A 14,752-nucleotide genomic window follows, 5' to 3' on the forward strand; every position below is an offset into this window, starting at 1 on the left:
CACAGTGTTCCACCTGCTACTGGCATGAGATTACATCTAGAAAAGGCAAGATTGGAGCCTCCATTTAGCAGTATTCTAAACTTAGCATCAGCAGATGATGGTCCATGATGATATGATGGGTTTACCACAGTAATCACATATCATAAATAGATTATATTAAAATCACAACTGGGGTCCTTGCTCAGTCAGTTATGTGATTGTATTTTAACAAGGGAAATAGAATAGAATGGAAAATATTAATGTGAACTGTATATAACAAAAGTGATAATGTTTAACTGATACTTGGGTCATGATATAAATGATATTTCTCACTGTGTGTAGCAGTAAATACTTTATACTCACTTCACTACATACTCATCCATAAAAGATTACATGTATATTAAACAGCTGCAATATGTGTGGCATTGCTAGTTGCTCCAGCACATGTTATAAGGTAGATAAAACTCAAGCCTGTCCCTCAAGGAATTTAGGATATAATGTAAGAAAATTTACATATACAAATAAAGTTTAAAAATGCATTGTGATAAGGCCATAGTAATAATACAACTTAGAGCACTCAGGGAAAAGTTGTAACGGAGGTGGCATTTGAGTGAGTTTTCGTTTTTTGTTTTGGTGTTTTCTTGGCTATGCCACATGACATGCTGGACAGGGGATCAAACTCAGGTCCGCTGTCGTGGAAGCATGGAGTCCTAACCACTGGACTGCCAGGGAATTCCCTTCAGTGAGTTTTGAGTCATATAGGATTTTATCTGCTCAAGAGGTGATCAGAGTGATGAGTATTAGCATGAAAAAATAAATGTGTATAATGTGATAGTAAGCAGAGAGTAATCTACTTTTTAAAAAAGATAGTTGAGTACATGCAGGTCAGAGAAGAAAGGAAGAATAAATATTAAACGTCGACACTGACTAGATGCTGAAGCTGATTGGGGGCAGGAGGAGAAGGGGACGACAGAGGATGAGATGGTTGGATGGCATCACTGACTCAATGGACATGAGTTTGGGTAAACTCCAGGAGTTGGTGATGGACAGGGAGGCCTGGCGTGCTGCAGTCCATGGGGTCACAACAGGTCAGACATGACTGAGCAACTGAATTGACTGATTGTACCTGTAGTTAAGTTAGTAACTATTAGGGAGAATACCGATATAATCAAAGTGATATTTTAGAAATAGTAATCTTAAATAGATGGGGAAACAGTGGAAACAGTGTCAGACTTTTTATTTTTTAGGCTCCAAAATCACTGCAGATGGTGATTGCAGCCATGAAATTAAAAGACACTTACTCCTTGGAAGAAAAGTTATGACCAACCTAGATAGCATATTCAAAAGCAGGGACATTACTTTGCCAACAAAGGTCCATCTAGTCAAGGCTGTGGTTTTTCCAGTGGTCATGTATGGATGTGAGAGTTGGACTGTGAAGAAAGCTGAGAGCCGAAGAATTGATGCTTTTGAACTGTGGTGTTGGAGAAGACTCTTGAGAGTCCCTTGGATTGCAAGGAGATCCAACCAGTCCATTCTGAAGGAGATCAACCTTGGGATTTCTTTGGAAGGAATGATGCTGAAACTGAAACTCCAGTAGTTTGGCCACCTTATGCAAAGAGCTGACTCATTGGAAAAGACTCTGATGCTGGGAGGGATTGGGGGCAGGAGGAGAAGGGGACGACAGAGGATGAGATGGCTGGATGGCATCACTGACCTGATGGACGTGAGTCTGAGTGAACTCCGGGAAATGGTGATGGACAGGGAAGCCTGGCGTGCTGCAATTCATGGGGTCGCAAATAGTCAGACACGACTGAGCGACTGAACTGAACTGAACTGACTGAATCCTAAATAGTGTTGTTTATCTTGGAAGGGGTTAAAGTGGTGTTTGGTAGTCTAGACAGGAGACCAAAGAAAGACTGCAGATATGGATGAATAAAGAAAGGTGAGAAGAACGAGAAAGGAACAGAGAGACATATCTAACACATTGACCAAAACAAGTATGCCGTCAATGAGGCATGCTTTTGAATGTCAAAGCAAAGGAGAATGAGTTAAAGGTAACCCCAGAGTTTTTTATTAGGGTGATTAATGATATACTAGATTTTCCCTGGTGGCTCAGACGGTAACGTGTCTGCCTACACTGCGGGAGACTTGGGTTTGATCCCTGGGTGCGGAAGATCCTCTGGAGAAGGAAATGGCAACCCACTCCAGTACTCTTGCCTAGAAAATCCCATGGACGGAGGAGCCTGGTAGGCTACAGTCCATGGCGTTGCAAAGTCGGACATGACTGAGCAACTTCACCTCACCTAAACGATATACTGGTTTTTTAGTAGGAAGAAGGAATAAGAAGAGAAAAGTAGAGAAGATGATGGGCTGTGTTTTGGAAAAAGTTCATGGTGCTGACTGGTATAAATAACTGAAAGGCAATAAGGAACTATACATCAGGAGAGGGATTTGCAAATTATGTGGAGGGTGATAGTTGTAATAGCATGGCAGTGCATGTTATCACTCAGGGACAGCTTGTAGAGAAGGCGGCAGAAAAGGACAAACTTTGGGGAACTTTTCTCCATTTAAGAAATAGAAATGAAATGAAGTCATTAGAAACAGCCTAAATATCTTGCAGGTAGATGAGACAGTAGAGTTTCAAAAACCTAGGGAAGAGAAGGTTTCAAGGACAAATGGCTTGAGCAATACTATGTGTAAGAAAGTGGTTAACAAAAGTTGGTGAGGGGCATATTTTTTCTCATAGTAAGTTGTTTGGTAACACTACAAGTAATTATTATTAAAATATGAGGAGGGAAGAAAGATATGTAAACCAGATTATAAGAAATAAAAGGATTAGGCAGGGGAAAATAAGGGAATACACAGAAATTTTAAGGAAAGGAGGTAATTGGATGGACTGGTTCATAATGGAAGGCTTTATCAATAAAATTAGACTGAAACAGTGGTTGTTGTTCTGTTTAAGAAGAACTGAGGTTGTGAATGTGGCCAGTGCAATAGTGGCTCTCCAGAATTGGCACAAGTCAAATAACTTAAAAACGATGATGATGGAGCAATAGTGAAGGGAGAACTGAGGTGAGGCCCTCTGAGCACAGTGCAGTGACTTTCTGTAGGGTCTTATGATACTGCATTGCAGACTTGAGAAAGCAGAATAGAAGTGATTTATAATGTTATTTACCAAGTATCACAGAGGTCAGGGGGCCCAATGGTTGAAAATGATATCATGAGAACCAAGTAAGAAAGAGATGTAAGAAGGTCAAGAGGATAAAGGTCAAGAGCTGGAGGTAGATTAGAAAATAGGTATCTGTCTGGAATCATTGATGTTAAATAGCAACAGTTTATCTCATTCAGTTCAGTTCAATCGCTCAGTCGTGTCCGACTCTTTGTGACCCCATGAATCGCAGCACGCCAGGCCTCCCTGTCCATCACCAACTCCCAGAGTTCACTCAGATTCACATCCATCGAGTCAGTGATGCCATCCAGCCATCTCATCCTGTCATCCCCTTCTCTTCCTGCCCCCAATCCCTCCCAGCATCAAAGTCTTTTCCAATGAGTCAACTCTTCGCATGAGGTGGCCGAAGTACTGGAGTTTCAGCTTCAGCATCACTCCTTCCAAAGAAATCCCAGGGCTGATCTCCTTAGTTGAAGCATATTTGAAAAGTCACTGACCACGAAGGGGCTTTTCAAAGAATTCACAAATAATATCTATGGCCAGTTTTTGCTGCTTAGCCCTAAAATAACAATAGAGTTTAAAACATTTTGTAAATCATAGTTTGTTCTCTGAATGTTAGTGTAGTGTTTTGCCTCCCAAAATAATACCATGGATTCTTTCATTCATGATTTATGTTCATTTTAAACTCAAAAATGATGACTATATGCCTAAAAACCCAATCCATAATTTATCTTAGTAAATTTTTATAACTCTGTTATCTGCATTCTTATTTAAACTCTTAAGTTCTTCTTAAGAAGAATTTTTCTTCTTAAGATAACGAGATAGAATAAGCAAATCTGAATGTTGAGTAGTGTTTCCCAGAATGTTCTCGGTAGACATTAGTCCCATGAGATGCTACAAAATAAAGGAGGGTTGTGTGTGTAATATGGTCAGAAAACTTGAGGAAAACAAGTCGTTATGTTCCAATTTGGGATATTCAAAATGCTTATTAGCATATCAGAGCTACTAGAAGACCTGCAGGGAAGAAAGGTAACTTTTCTAAATCTTATATTTCTCTAACTTAGCTGACCTGCAAGGACCACTGCCACCATCACCATCACCCTGTTACGGTTTTATGCAAAACTAGTATCTTTTGGAACACACTTTGGGAATATTGCTACATTTGAGACTGTATTCAGAAGTAATCTAAACAATTTAAGAATGAAATAGAATAGCAAAGACAGAAGAATATGAGATCATATATATTATGGATAATGACCGTAAATACACAAAAGCAAATGTGTCAGGGCAACAAGGAAGCAGTGATTTTAGGAAAAATATTTCTGCCAAAACTTAAGGGATGACTTCTACTTGTGATATCCTAGGATTTGGAAAGCAAATCTGAGTTTATCATTTCCATACCAGCATGATTTATTTTGAACAGTTAGTAAAAATCTGAACTCTGTGGGAATCTTGGAATAGCTGCTTTTTGGCTGTGAAAATACTCTAGGCATGTTGGTAAACTTTTGAGCCCTTTGCCTCATCTGTGAAATGGAGACAAGGATTTAAAGATAATGGTAAGAATTTAATATTGAAAATATATAGTCCTTAGTAGTGTATCTGCACAAAATTCCCAGTCAGTGGTTGATATTATTAACTATTTGTATTATTTTTTCCTACTTGGCATTCACCTCTCCTCTCTGAAGGGCCCTGCTTTTAAATCTCATCTTTAGATAGCAGTCAATTTCTCTATTCAGTCCTTTAAATTGTATTTTTTATACTTTATTTTTAGTTCTGACTTCCACGTAGAAAAGGGATGTAATTAGACTTGGATTTTTATCTCTGATAAAATTGCCATTGTTTTTTTGTTTACCTTGTAATTATTAGAGATCAAACTAGAAGAGAAAATGTCATCTCTGTTTCGTAGTTGTTGTTTTTATTCACCTGTGCATGAATTATTAGTATTATCCTCAAGACACAGTTTCTGTGCAGGAATCTTTTTAAGCACTTTGGCTGATATGTTTTGTTTAGTTAAAACAAGTCACATAATCAATTAATGTACTTTACTGGGTTCATGTAAACTATCTTGGTTGATAATGTCCAGTATTTTGTTAGCTATGGTTACGTACTTGGAGTGGATATCTTTAGGGAATAGTTTATGTTGATAACTCATAAAGTCTTTTTTTTTAATTGAAGTGTAGTTGATATACCATATTATGTTAGTTTCAGGTGTACAACATAGTCATTCAACTCTCGGTGCTACACAGTATATTCTTACTGTTTATCTAGTCATTTATATCTGTTATCCCATATGCCTAATTTGGCCCTCTCTTCTTCTCTTTCCCTTCCAGTGACCATAGGTTTGTTTTCTATTGCTGTGAGTCTGTTTCTGCTTTATATATACATTCATTTGTATTATCTTTTAGATTTCACATGTAAGTAATATCATATAGTATTGCCTTTCATCTGTCTAGCTTATCTCACCAAGTATAATGTTCTCTATGTCCAAACACGTAGCTGCAAATGGCCTTATTTTATTCATTTTTATGGCTAATACTCCATTGTGTGTATATGTTTTATATATATAAACACATACATATTGAAAGCATTTATAAACACATACATTATAAATGCAGCCTTAAAATTTGGATTTTAAGGGAAAATTGTTAGAATAAGAATTTTAAAGATGACAGTAATGCATACAGAGTGTGTACACCTCATAAATATCTAAATTCTGTATTAGTAGCAAAACTATAAGGTTAAGCTTAAATGAATTGTTACCCCAGATTATTTAATATTCTCTTTTATTTAATGAAACAACTCCAAACTAAGAAACTGAATCTTGTTATTGTAATGCAAAAGCCTAAGATTCATCAAAAGAGGATTTTAGCTCTCATATTAGTATCTAATGTATAACTTTTCTCTCGTATCTTAATATTGACAGTTTCTCCCCTGTGATTGCTTTGTTGCTGTTGTTCAGTTGTTGAGTCATGTCCAACTCTTTGTGGCCCCACGAACTGCATCACACCAAGCTTCCCAGTCCTTCACTGTCTCCCAGAGTTTGTTTAAACTCGTGTCCATGAGTCCGTGATGCCATCCATCCATCTCATCCTCTGTCACCCCCTTCTCCTCTTGCTCTCAATCTTTCCCAGCATCAAGGTCTTTTCCAGTGAGTCGGCTGTTTGCATCAGGTGGCCAAAGTGTGGAACTTCAGCTTCAGCATCAGTCCTTCCAATGAATATTCAAGACTTATTTCCTTTAGGATTAACTGGTTCGATCTCCTTACTGTCCAAGGGACTCTCAAGAGTCTTCTCCAATACCACAGTTTGAAAGCATCAATTTTTTGGCCCTCAGCCTTCTTTATGGTCCAACTCTCACATCTGTACATGACTACTGGAAAAACAATAGCTTTAACTAGACCCGACTTTTGTCATCAAAATGATGTCTCTGCTTTGTAATATGCTGTGTAGGTTTGTCATAGCTTTTCTTTCAAGGAGCAAGTGTCTTTTAATAATTTCATGGCTTCAGTCACCATCTGCAGTGATTTTAGAGCCCAAGAAAGTAAAATCTGTAACCATTTCTACTTTTTCCTCATCTATTTGCCATGAAGTGATGGGACCAGCAAATTTGGAAAACTCAGCAGTGGCCACAAGACTGGAAAAGGTCAGTTTTTATTCCAATCCCAAAGAAAGGTAATGCCAAAAAAATGCTCAAACTACTGCACAATTGCACTCACCTCACACGCTAGTAAAGTAATGCTTAAAATTCTCCAAGCCAGGCTTCCGCAACACATGAACTGTGAACTTCTAGATGTTCAACCTGGTTTTAGAAAAGGCAGAGGAACCAGAGATCAAATTGCCAACATCCACTGGATCATCGAAAAAACAAGAGAAACATCTATTTCTGCTTTATTGACTATGCCAAAGCCTTTGACTGTGTGGATCACAATAAACTGTGGAAAATTCTGAAAGAGATGGGAATACCAGACCACCTGACCTGCCTCCTGAGAAATCTGTATGCAGGTCAAGAAGCAACAGTTAGAACTGACATGGAACAACAGACTGGTGCCAAATAGGAAAAGGAGTACATCAAGACTGTATATTGTCACCCTGCTTATTTAATGTATATGCAGAGTACATCATGAGAAACACTGGGCTGGAAGAAGTACAAGCTGGAACAAGACTGCCGGGAGAAATATCAATAACCTCAGATATGCAGATGACACCACCCTTATGGCAGAAAGTGAAGAACTAAAAAGCCTCTTGATGAAAGTGAAAGTGGAGAGTGAAAAAGTTGGCTCAACATTCAGAAAACTAAGATCATGGCATCCGGTCCCATCACTTCATGGGAAATAGATGCGGAAACAGTGGATACAGTGGCTGACTTTATTTTCCTGGACTCCAGAATCACTGCAGATGGTGACTGCAGCCATGAAATTCAAAGATGCTTACTCCTTGGAAGAAAAGTTATGACCAACCTAGACAGCATATTCAAAAGCAGAGACATTACCTTGTCAACAAAGGTCCATCTAGTCAAGGCTATGGTTTTACCAGTGGTCATGTATGGATGTGAGAGTTGGACTATAAAGAAGGCTGAGTGCCGAAGAATTGATGCTTTTGAACACTATTTTTGGAGAAGACTCTTGAGAGTCCCTTGGACTGCAAGGAGATCTACCCAGTCAATCCTAATGGAGATCAGTCCTGGGTGTTCATTGGAGGGACTGATGTTGAAGCTGAAACTCCAATACTTTGGCCACCTGATGAGAAGAGCTGTCTCATTTGAAAAGACCCTGATGCTGGGAAGAATTGAGGGCGGGAGGAGAAGCGGACGACAGAGGAAGAGATGGTTGGATGGCGTCACCAACTCGATGGTCATGGGTTTGAATGGACTCCAGGAGTTGATGATGGATAGGGAGGCTTGGCATGCTGCAGTTCATGGGGACACAAAGAGTCGGACACTACTGAGCAACTGAACTGATGGGACCAGAGGCCATGATTTTCATTTTTAGAATATTGAGTTTTAAGCCAGCTTTTCACTCTCGTCTCTCACCCTCATTAAGAGGCTTTTAGTTCCTCTTTGCTATTTGTCATTAGGGTGGTAACATCCGCATGTCTGAGGTTATTGATACTTCTCCGGAGAGTCTTGAGTCCAACTTGTGATTCATCCAGCCTGGCATTTTCACCATGTGTTCTGCATATATGTTAAATAAGCAGTGTGGCGAAATACAACCTTGACATACTTCTTTCCCAATTTTGAACCAGTCCATTGTTCCATGTTCTGTTCTAACTCTTCCTTCTTATCTTATTTCTCAGGAGACAAGTGATTCCTTAGAAACACATGAAATGGAAAAGCTTAAGCATGAAAGAAATAACGCCTTGGAAGAAGTGAATACACTTAAGGTAATCTCCAATTTAGCTTCCTTATATTTTCTTTTGTATAAAGAAAAGAAAGAAAATTATCTTGTGTTGAATCCTGGAGTATCGAGACTTAGTTTTTGTTTTTTTTTAAGAATATCAATATCAAATAGCTTAGTATAGAATATTAATATCAAATTAATATTTATTTCCTTAGCTGACCTTTAGAGAGTAAATTTTTTAGCTCATATACTCATTATTTATATTTCACAGTCAGTGATTTCCTCAGCTGACCTTTAGAGAGTAAATTTTTTAGCTCACATACTCATTATTTATATTTCACAGCTTCGTTGTGAACAGTGTGGTTTGTAATCATACCTTCTAATCTGACTACTTCTAACCCCTTTTTTTCTCACACTGATGGGAAGGATGAAGAGCCAATGAAGCAAGCCATGACAATTTTAGATCCTCAGATGTTCACTGGAAAATACATTTTCTCTTATGTTCATGGGAATGCTTCAGGGACATCTTGTTTTGCTAACATAATTTGAAATTAATGGATTGAGATTTAAAGGAAATAAAAAACACAATATATTTCCCAAATATACTGTAAGATTCTCTTTCTCTATATATGTTTTAATTTTGTGTTTAGAATATTAAATTTGTATATTAATTTTTATGGAAAGCCATTAAATTTTTCAGGTCTTCAAGAAAAGCAGTGTAACTACTTGTTTTCCATTAATTCATCATAGGAATATATTTATATTTTTTTTCTGTGTTTATTTTTGGCTGTGCTGAGTCTGCATTGCTGCACAGACTCTCCTCTAGTTGCAGAGAGCGGGGGTGACTCTCTAGTTGTGGTACACGGCCTTTCGTGTGGTAACTTGGACTGTTGCAGAGCGCGGGCTCCAGCGCGTGCAGGATTCAGTAGCTGTGGCACATGGGCCCAGCAGTTGTGGTGCCCAGGTTCTAGAGCAGTTGAACCTGTGCACAGGCTTTGTTTCTCCATGGCATGTAGGACTTTTCCTAGGTCACGTTTCGAAAGCCTGAGTCTCCAGCATTGGCAGGCAGATTCTTACCACTGAGCCACCAGGGAAGCCCCAAATTATTTTCAATTAGTTTCTTAAATAAGTGAAATTCTAGTATTTGTTTCATTTTTATTGAGGTAAAATCTTTATACCAAATTTAAAAAAGAAAGAAATTTCCTTGCTACCTTAGTTTTTAAATTCTGACCTCTAGAGGAAGCTATTGTTTAACATATCTTATTTACGTGAGACTTTCTCTGTGTACCCAAGCATATGCTAAAAAAATGTGTATATTTGCTTCTTTAACTTCCACAGAATTGTTTCATATATTATACACTTTTTTACAACTTGCCTTCTTTTTTTCTCTTTGTTATTAGCATTATATCTTGGATAACGTTTCAGGTTAATATATACGAATTTACCTAATTCTTTTCAATGCCTCTCCTATCCTCCAAAGATTCTGTTCTAGATTATTTAACCAGTTCCCTATGATGAAATGTAAAAGATCTGAGAGCCTCAGAAAATTCTGATGAACCATAAGATTCAATGACTTACACAGAGTAAATTATATAAAAATGCTATCTTACCAGTATAACCAACACTGCAGATGTTTTTTAAGAGAATAAGAAAAAACTGCTGTCAATTATTAAAGCTAAATTTATATTTTTCATCTTAATTCTTGATCATGTCTAATTCTTTCTGACTGTAGCTTGCCAAGCTCCTCTGTCTGTGAAATTCTTCAGGCAAGAACCAAGGAGGTTGCCATTCCCTACTCCAAAGGATCTTCCTGACCCAGGGATCAAACCTGGGTCTTCTGCATTGCAGGCAGATTAAATTTACTGTCTGAGCTACCACAAAAGCCCCAATGTTTATCATTGTTAAACTTAGTGATACATTTTTGTTTTTTACTGGAGTATCAGTGGCAATAATTAGAATTTTAATTTAAATATATATTAATTTAACATTTAAGCAAAGCTTTCTGGAGGAACTATTGAGTAAATCAGTATTTGTATTTAAAATTTACGAGATGTGACTGAACATATCCTACTGTGACAAAACCTGAAATCACAGGTAAAACATATTCTATATAATTTCCTTCACCTGAAAACCTGTCTATTAGCTGAGAGCCAGTTGCTTAAATACAGAAAAAACTACACAGCAATAAATGTTTTGCTAGAGATAATCTTTGTACTTTGAGTTTTTCTGCTTGTATTATACACACATCTACACAAAAAGCAGAGGTTGTTATATGGATTTCACAGAATGTGTAGATGTCATCACTTCCCATTATCCTGTGATCTCTGTTTATCATGTCTGATTTGAGTTACAAATAAAAATGGAACCAAGAAAATTTGATGCCAATGGCTAATTTTTATTCTGCAAGAATGATTTTTAAAGGTTCCATGGGCTTTATTTAACTTAAAACCTTTCTGCAGAGTTCACATTGCTACTGCTTTGCAAAGTTGAATGAAAATAGATATATTTTCCATTTACAGATGCAAAAAACTAGGACACAAAGAGTGAAGGTGACTTACCAGAGCATAAAAGCCCAGGAGCCAGAAGTTTCTTGGCTCCTGTTCTGTGACAGATTCGTTAGATTGCTATATTATATTCATCTTCAAGTACCTTCATTTCATCTCTTAGACAAGAATGAGCTCAAGTATAGCAGAAAGTAGATTGCTTCTTGTAAACATTCCAATTTTGCCATGAATGTTTACCACTCATTATAATCTAGCAATTCCTCTGCTCAGGTTTATAAGTAAAATGGCTCTTAAAGTACTTATAGTATCTCTGATTTGATCAATAAAATGTGGATTTATTTATGACATAACAAAATTGAATGTTTTAGGGTGTTATTCTCAATATCCTTAATTTTAAGTTCAAAGATTTTAATATTTATTAAATACATATTAATATTTATTAAATATTTAATATTCATTATTTCATTGTTTGATTACACTAGTTATATGTTCATTTTTATGGATAATCTTACAAAAATTAGCTAAATTGGGAACATTATGGTCAACTCTGTTTCATAGTCCTCTTTCATATGTACGGTAAGAGAGACTTCTAAGTTATAATAGTCATGCTCCTCAATTTGCAAACTCTTTGACAGTGATAGCTATTACCTAGCATTTAGTTGACATTTATACATTTTGATCCTGATTGACTTATTTTGGACCTCAGATTTTTAGGTTTTTTAAAAAGTGGCTAGTAAGGAGTTTCCTGGTGGCCTAGTAGTTAGGAGTCCAGGCTTTCACTACCATAGCCTGAATTCAGTTTCTGGTCAGGAAATGAAGATCCCACAGCCCCTGGCACAGGAAAAAAATGTGACTAATTATAGTAACAGAAAATATGTTTACATCCCAATTATACTGTAAAGAGCTAATTACTTTTAAATGGCATGTATAAGGCAGAAAATTGACTGGGAGCTGCATTTCCAGATTCTAGAAACTGGATGTTTGAGGAATTTGTAAGCCTTGAAACAAAGCCCTGAAAATCATGCTCATTGATACCTTCTTAACAAGTTGTTAATTCAGTGGCTTTTTAATATAGGAAAAATTATTTGAATCGGAAAGGCAGAGGAAGCAATTGACAGAAGAACTCCAGAATGTGAAACAAGTAAGTGCATATATTGTTTATATGTGTCTTGTGGATATGTGTGTGTAGACAAATGAGGTATAATTGCAATGCATTGCTGTGTATAATATCTGAGAGCCTACCGATATATAAGCATAGCATAGTGCACTGCTGCGTTCAGAGGTGGGCATCTATGGGCTGAAACAATCAGTCTCATTGCTTTTCTACTCTTTTTTCTTTCTCTTCTATTTTTCCTTTTTCTTTTCTTCTGTTACTCATATTTATTTTATTAAAAGTAAAAGCAAATCAAGGGGGGGAAAAAAACTTCCAAGGCAGAACATTTTTAAATTTTTTTTTAGTAATAAAAAGTAAAAATTTATTTTCACTCTTTATCATTCTCCAAAGAATCTTAAGTAACTTACAGCAAAACAAATGCAATGATATCATGAAATAGAGATACAAGTAACAAATAAAAGGTTAATAGAGTAGAAAGTTAAGAGGACATTGCTATAGATCAGTGGCAGTCACCTGATTTTGAATCTCCCCAATATTATCCTCCCAGAAAACATAAAATTTACAGAGCACATAAAACCATACAGAAACCTACACCTTTTTTTTTTTTTTTTTTTTGGATATATCATGCATGGCTTCTGGGATCTTAGTTCCTTGACTGGGAATTGAAACTGGGCCCATGGCAGTAAAAGCACTGAGTCCTAACCCCTGGACTGCCAGAGAATTCCCAGGACCTATACCTTAAATATGGCTATTGGATAGAGAGCACCAGAACCTTCAAGGCCCGTATAAATAGAGTTTAAAATTCCAACAAACTGTTGCAACTTGCCTGCCACTGAAACTTGAGAGCAGGGGAGGCTTAAAAACTCTGAAAAGAGTAGGGAGAACAGAGTAATTAGACAAAGTACTGCAAGTAAGATCACCTCCAAAAAGAGAAAAATTTAACTATTAATGACAAAATACTAAACAGTGACCAGGATTTGATGGTTCTCAGAACTTGAGGAAGTATGTGCAACCAGAAGCAGCAGCATTCTAGAATCATTGTTTGGAGAAAAGAATCAAATAAATAGAGAAGGGGTGGTATCCCTTGGAGGCTAAGAAATAACGAGAGAAAAGGAAATAAGAGGGGGAAATTAAGGGTCTTGCAGAAATGAAAGAGAAACAAGACATACCAAGCCTCCTCTATCTACCCTCCATCATGACCATCAACAACATGATCCATAAAAAGAAATTGCACAGAAGAGGGTGCTGTAGAACTAAGAACTCTTCCTGTTAAACAAAAAGGAATTGGGGGCGGGGGGTGGGGGGGGGTGGTGGGAAATCTGTCCCTGTCATTACAAAACAACTGTAAATATCAGACAATATGAATTAAAGCTTTTTTCCTGATGAAAATACCCCAAAACAATTCAACCTTAAAAATGTAACACAGAATAACTCAAAATAAGGAATTAAAAACAAAGACTTAGAAAATGACAAAAAACAGGGATAAATGAAATGAGAGTTGAAAAAACCTAGGAAAGAAAGAGAAGAAAATGACAAAGTGATGCTAGAAATGGAAACTATATTACAGGTTTCCCAAGGAAGAATATAATCAAATGAAAAGGCATCAAAGAAAACCAGAAAAATAAGAATGAAGTAAGTAAAGGATTTTCATGAGGAAGTAAATCAAAACAACTGAACAGCACTAATATTTTGAACTTTAATCCAAGAACACTTTCAGATGTAAAAGATGACCTGGAACTATTATTGGGTGGTAGGGAAAGGTCGGTTTAGGGTACATCCTAGCAGGCTATAAAGACAGAGCCTGGAACTATTATTGGGTGGTGGGGAAAAGTCAGTTTAGGGTACATCCTAGCAGGCTTTAAAGACAGAGGAGAAATACATGGTTCCTCCAAATGAGAGGGTCAGATAACGTACAAAGGTGATAGAGTGAGACCAACATCAGCCTTCCTGACGCAGCATACAAAAGTAAGGCATTTGTGGGGCGATATCTTCATGAAACTAAAGAAAAGAATGTGTAAATCAAGAATGTTGTATCCCACCAAGTTGACTTTTAGATATCAACTCAACAGTTACAAATGTGCTGATATTCAGGGAATAATATATGCATGTAGTATTCCTGAAGAATCTGGGAGAGGTGAGTTTTCCCCAGCCAAAAAATGTCTGGGATAACTTTGGCAAGAATTTCCAAACAATGAGCATTTCCTATATGTTACTGTATAGCCAAGCCCCAAAAGAAAGATGCAGCTTTGCAATTTTTTGTTTTTAATGAGAAGATGAGGGAGGAAAAAAAGGGGAAAACAGAATAAGATCATTCTGTAGTGTAAGTATAATAGTCAGTGAATATCACTTCAAACTGACAGCAGACAATAAAAAGATTAGGTAAAGACTGAGCAAATTTCGGGATTTTGTGGAATGAAAATATGGATCTTCCAGTTACCAAAAGAAATCCTTTTTTTAAAAAAGGAAAAATGTCAAAATGCAGTAAATATATACAACAATTTCAACAGAAGGCAATATGACAGAATTGAGACTGAACACAACAGTAATCTAATATAAATGGGATAACTTAAATGGGTTTTCTTAGGGAAATATAGTTTACCAAAACTGGCCTCAGTAGAGGTAGAAGCTTAACCATAGAAGAAATAAAGTTA

The 14,752-nt window shown here is 36.9% G+C and overlaps 1 protein-coding gene across 2 annotated transcripts in view; it reads left to right on the plus strand.

Annotated features, from left to right (window-relative positions):
- The window catches only part of STXBP4 (syntaxin binding protein 4), a 198,002-nt gene that overhangs the window by 73,278 nt on the left and 109,972 nt on the right, over nucleotides 1-14,752 (plus strand). The window contains exons 9-10 of one of the 2 annotated variants that reach the window (XM_068978558.1): nucleotides 8,440-8,526; nucleotides 12,063-12,128. In XM_068978558.1, coding sequence (XP_068834659.1) covers nucleotides 8,440-8,526; nucleotides 12,063-12,128 — 153 coding nt within the window. The remainder of the gene's footprint in view (nucleotides 1-8,439; nucleotides 8,527-12,062; nucleotides 12,129-14,752) is intronic. The other variant, XM_068978559.1, reaches the window with a different exon arrangement.

The sequence above is a fragment of the Capricornis sumatraensis genome, chromosome 8, assembly GCF_032405125.1.
Source record: "Capricornis sumatraensis isolate serow.1 chromosome 8, serow.2, whole genome shotgun sequence".
NCBI classification, from domain to species: domain Eukaryota; kingdom Metazoa; phylum Chordata; class Mammalia; order Artiodactyla; family Bovidae; genus Capricornis; species Capricornis sumatraensis.